At 49.6% G+C, this 5,065-nt stretch overlaps 1 protein-coding gene across 1 annotated transcript; it reads left to right on the top strand.

Annotated features, from left to right (window-relative positions):
* The first annotated feature begins 703 nt into the window (after positions 1–703).
* Positions 704–4,854, top strand: LOC116813901 (PRAME family member 12). The gene is made up of 3 exons (XM_032760967.1): positions 704–2,103; positions 2,497–3,072; positions 3,964–4,854. Exons 1-3 carry the CDS (start codon positions 1,817–1,819, stop codon positions 4,523–4,525), a joined length of 1,425 nt encoding a protein of 474 aa, XP_032616858.1. The 5' UTR covers positions 704–1,816; the 3' UTR covers positions 4,526–4,854.
* The last annotated feature ends 211 nt before the right edge of the window (positions 4,855–5,065 follow it).

Genomic DNA, 5,065 nt, shown 5'->3' on the forward strand with positions numbered 1-5,065 from the left:
AGCTCTGAGATATTTTGATAATATTTATGTGGCCAAAGATCCCCCAACAAAGATACCTTCAGGTTTTGTTTTTTCTGTCAAATGCCAGAAACAGATTCAACCCTTTCCTGCATCCCTATGAAGCTCTCACGTCAGTGAAACTCCATCAGCGTTTGTGGAATAAAGGAATGAATGAGTTGTGGACTTTCACCTTATTATTTTTTATTTTATTTATTTATTTTTTTTGAGACGGAGTCTCGCTCTGTCGCCCAGGCTGGAGTGCAGTGGCGCAATCTCTGCTCACTGCAAGCTCCGCCTCCCAGGTTCACGCCATTCTCCTGCCTCAGCCTCTCCGAGTAGCTGGGACTACAGGCGCCCGCCACCACGCCCGGCTAATTTTTTGTATTTTTAGTAGAGACGGGGTTTCACCGTGGTCTCGATCTCCTGACCTCGTGATCCGCCCGCCTCGGCCTCCCAAAGTGCTGGGATTACAAGCGTGAGCCACCACGCCCGGCCTCACCTTATTATTTATACTTTCACTTTCATAAATGTATATCTGATTCAATCAATTAATCAGAAGAAAGTCACAAACTCAATCAGGATTAACTGGGTGGAACTTCAGAATCTAATCAGACATCATTTTCTGATTGGAAGTTGGTTGTTGAGACGGGGAGGGTGTGGTTAGAAAGGTCCATAAAAGCTCCCGAAGGTGCACAGGAGAGACCCAAAGCCCTGACACCTGGAGCTACTGCCTGGTTCTCTGAGAGGTCCCAGCACCCTGCAAACGGAGTCCAGATCTGGTAAGTCACCACCTCCTTAGGGTCATGCCCATCTGACCTGCAGCCAGCCAGTCAGGGACGGTGACATGCAGCCCAAGGTGGCAGAGAGAACTTTCTTGTCTGTTTTCAGATGAACAGATTTAGGCTTTGATTTTTCCTCTAAAGGTACTTTCGTCTTCATCCCCCAAAATTTGATTTGTGCTTGGTTTTTGTCATTTCAAAATTCTTATTGAAGCGGTTTTTTTTTAACAAGAGATATTAAAAAGTTACAACTGGTTGAATTTTTATTTCATGACATTTGAAATTCTTGGTTTTTGTGCCCCCAAATTACAGTTCGTAGGTTTGGTGGCATCGTGATTTTACATGATAGGCCTTCATTTTTACTAATACCTTAAAGATATTCCATAAACCATTCTCAAGAGTGGAGTCTTTGTTCTGAACACGGGATCCATTTTTTTCCCCTAGATTCCATCCCAAAGTGGGTCATTATGAGTCTGTGTAAGAGATTAACATTGGAACCTTCATCTGAGAGTTAGTGTTTTTATCCCTAACTTCCACAGCTCTAGAACACTGTCATGCTGTTTTTACAATTTCTTGTTACAATTTTTCAAAAGAAAAAATAATGCCACTGATTCCAAGGAGTCCCTTCAGTCTTCTGCAAGCATGTTAATTGTGGGAACTGAGAATACAGGCTGGGTGGGGCCACAGGACATTCTCGTTCCCGTTGTTTTAGGGTGGTAAGTGACAAGAAATATTTTCTCAAAAAGGTGGCGCTTAGCTTTCGGGATCCTCAGCAGTGCTTCCCAGTGTTACTGAGATTTAGTGCAGCAATGGTTGAAAATGAATGGGCCAGTGGTTACCTTGCCCCCTCCTCATTGTTTGGAAGACATTCTTCATGGTACCAGCAAGGGCAGAATTACAGATTTGTGTCCAGAGTGGAACTGGGGTGAACTAATTACCTTTCCACCTCTACCAGAGCAATGACATTGGCACTAGGAGATGATGAAGTGATGTGATTTGCCGTTAAGAATGATGTTTTTTTCTCTAGCTTAATCAGGATGAGCCTCCAGGCCCCACCCACACTCCTGGAGCTGGCTGAGCAGAGTCTGCTGAGGGACCGGGCCTTGGCCATCCCCACCCTGGAGGAGCTGCCCAGGGTGCTCTTTCCCCCACTGTTCACGGAGGCCCTTACCAGGAGATGCTGCGAGACCCTGAAAACTATGGCCCAGGCCTGGCCCTTCACCTGCCTTCCTCTAGGGTCCCTGATGAAGTCACGTAATCTAGAGACCTTTCGAGCTGTGCTGGAGGGGCTTGATGCACTGCTTGCCCAGAAGGTTCGCCCCAGGTGAGGTGGCCCAGCTAGCCAGGTGGGGAGGGCCCGGGCATCCAGGGTAGGGTTAGCTGGGTCAGAAGGAGTGAGAGGCCCAAGGGTGGCCCAGAGACTTCTGATGGGGCTGGGGAGGAAGCTCAGAGAGGCCTTGGCCATTCCATTGTCCAGCTCCTCTGGGAAAGGACTGCTCACCATGCAGGGGCCACTGAAGGATCAGGAACCTGCCTCCTGCCAGTGGCAATTGAAGACACTAGCAGTGGGGACCAGGCAGGTTTCAAGGAGAAAGAGGGATGGAGAAAAGACAGAGAGTGGGAGAAGCAGCAGGGAGGAGAGTCGCTGATGTCTGGGATGTGGATAAAAGCTCAAATCCTTCCTAAATTTGGAGCCTCTCTTCTCTTTTACCCACAGGCGGTGGAAACTTCAAGTGCTGGACTTGCGGAATGTGGATGAGAACTTCTGGGGAATATGGTCTGGAACTTCTGCACCCTCCTCAGAGGCCCTGAGTAAGAGACAAACAGCAGAGAACTGTCCAAGGCCAGGTGGGCAGCAGCCCTTGATGGTGATCCTAGACCTTTGCTTCAAGAACGGGACGCTGGATGAATGCCTCACCCACTTCTTAGAGTGGGGCAAGCAGAGAAAAGGCTTACTGCACGTGTGTTGCAAGGAGCTGCAGATTTTTGGAATAGCCATCGACAGGATCATAGAGGTCCTGAGCGTGGTGGAGCTAGACTGTATCCAGGAGGTGGAAGTGTGCTGCCCCTGGGAGCTGTCCATTCTTATAAGGTTTGCCCCTTACCTGGGCCAGATGAGGAATCTCCGCAAACTTGTTCTCTTCAACATCCATGTCTCCGCCTGCATTCCCCCAGAGAGGAAGGAGCAGTTTGTCACCCAGTTCACCTCTCAGTTCCTCAAGCTGGACTACTTCCAGAAGCTTTACTTGCACTCTGTCTCTTTCCTCAAAGGCCACCTGGACCAGCTGCTCAGGTGAGGAAGGATGGGGAGCTTTCTCTGCAGACCACGGCAGAGCCTTTCTTTAATACTGTAAACACCAGGGGGTATCTACTCCGAGCCAGTTTGTGAGGAGGTAACAGCGAAGGGGACACTAGAATGTCCATGCATTGTCCTTTTGGCAACTCTGTCCTGAAATAGGTATCACACAACCATCCCAATAAGCCAGCAGGATCTGCTGGGCTAGATGCTATAGAGAGGCTGCCATGCTAGGGAGCTACTGCAGGGTTTAGATCTAGTGAGGGTGCATTTGTGAATTCCTCCTGAGGATGTGTGTCTAAGTTAAGATGATGGGGAATAGGGAGTTGAAGAGGGCACTAAAGAAGAGAATGTCCATCACACCCCTCCATTTTAAAATATAAGGTCTTTCCTCACCTGCCTAGTGAACAGGTAAAATCCTGTCTCTTCCTCTGTCAGTAAAATGTTTTGAGCTCCAAAACATGATGGAATAGAGGGTGAGGGAGCAGGAGTGAAGAATGGTGAAAGTGAAAGAGGTTTGCTGACGATACAGGCGTGTCAGGGTTCCCTGCAGCCTGGCCACCCCAGCTGAGGTTGCAGGATCCTGCCTGGGTTTGTCATTTATGCCTGTGTCTCCACTGGGCTCCTGTGGCCCAGAGATGTGGTTTTCTACCTGACACATGAGGAAAGGGAGGCTTAAAGTTCATGGACTTGACCCAGTCACCTCGGCGATGGTGAAGGACTGAGCCTCGATTGGGACTGCACTGAAGGAGCAGAGTCTCCATTCCCACAGCCCAGGTGCTGACTATCCTCGGATGAGCAGAGCAGCCTTGGGTTGTGAACAGTGTCGTCTCTCACCTTGAGGTCTTCCCCACCACTCTCCTCTAACTCCTTCTTGTTCTCTCCCAGGTGTCTCCAGGCCCCCTTGGAGACAGTGGTAATGACCAAATGCCTGCTGTCAGAGTCGGACTTGAAGCATCTCTCTTGGTGCCCGAGCATCCGTCAGCTAAAAGAGCTGGACCTGAGGGGCATCACACTGACCCATTTCAGCCCTGAGCCCCTCGCAGTTCTGCTGGAGCAAGTTGAGGCCACGCTGCAGACCCTGGACTTAGAGGACTGTGGGATCGTGGATTCCCAACTCAGCGCCATCCTGCCTGCCCTGAGCCGCTGCTCCCAGCTCAGCACCTTCAGCCTCTGTGGGAACCTCATCTCCATGGCCGCCCTGGAGAACCTGCTGCGCCACACCGTCGGGCTGAGCAAGCTAAGCCTGGAGCTGTATCCTGCCCCTCTGGAGAGTTATGATGCCCAGGGTGCTCTCTGCTGGGGCAGATTTGCTCAACTTGGGGCTGAGCTGATGAAGACACTGAGGGACTTAAGGCAGCCCAAGATCATTGTGTTCAGCACCGTCCCCTGCCCTCGCTGTGGCATCAGGGCCTCCTATGACCTGGAGCCCAGTCACTGCCTCTGTTGAATGCCTGCCATCAGGGTGGATATATTTCAAGCTTTCTTGTCATTTGGGAACTGAAACATAGGCCATGAGTGTATGTTAAAGGGAGCACAGACCCATCGTTTCAGAAGCCTGCTCAGTGTGAATGGGAAAGGAAAGGGGATGCAGGAGGGATGAGACTGGGGGAAAAGTTGAGTTGGAGTCAATAGGAGCTTTAGAGACCTGTGTCCCAGAGAACCAGAAATGGGAATATGAATTGCTAGAGTGAGAATCAGGTAGGAGAGACACATGAGAGGGTTACCCCTGCATGGATGGTTGTAAAGAAACAGAAATAAAGGGAAGCTGAGTGGAAATTGTCTGGTGTCCTCCATGATTGCTTCACCTGGCTTAACAATTTTAACCTAAGGAATCTCAAGTTACTCATGGGGGACAAAAGGCACTAAGTTCTCTAAAATTAATGAGGTTCAGCCCAAGGAAATAAAGGCATCAAAATGGAATGTGATCGTTTTGCTCAATTCCTTTTTTTTAAATTTCTCTCTGGGCATCTGTCTATTTAGTGGGTAA

This window comes from Hylobates moloch, unplaced genomic scaffold (assembly GCF_009828535.3).
Source record: "Hylobates moloch isolate HMO894 unplaced genomic scaffold, HMol_V3 SCAFFOLD_9, whole genome shotgun sequence".
NCBI classification, from domain to species: Eukaryota; Metazoa; Chordata; class Mammalia; order Primates; family Hylobatidae; genus Hylobates; species Hylobates moloch.

Bases quoted from the DNA above. Each gene is read 5' to 3' on its own strand.
- LOC116813901 (XM_032760967.1), top strand. From the start codon at position 1,817: ATGAGCCTCCAGGCCCCACCCACACTCCTGGAGCTGGCTGAGCAGAGT. The intron at 2,104-2,496 runs GTGAGGTGGCCC...TTTTACCCACAG, and splicing joins GCCCAGAAGGTTCGCCCCAG to GCGGTGGAAACTTCAAGTGC. The intron at 3,073-3,963 runs GTGAGGAAGGAT...GTTCTCTCCCAG, and splicing joins CACCTGGACCAGCTGCTCAG to GTGTCTCCAGGCCCCCTTGG.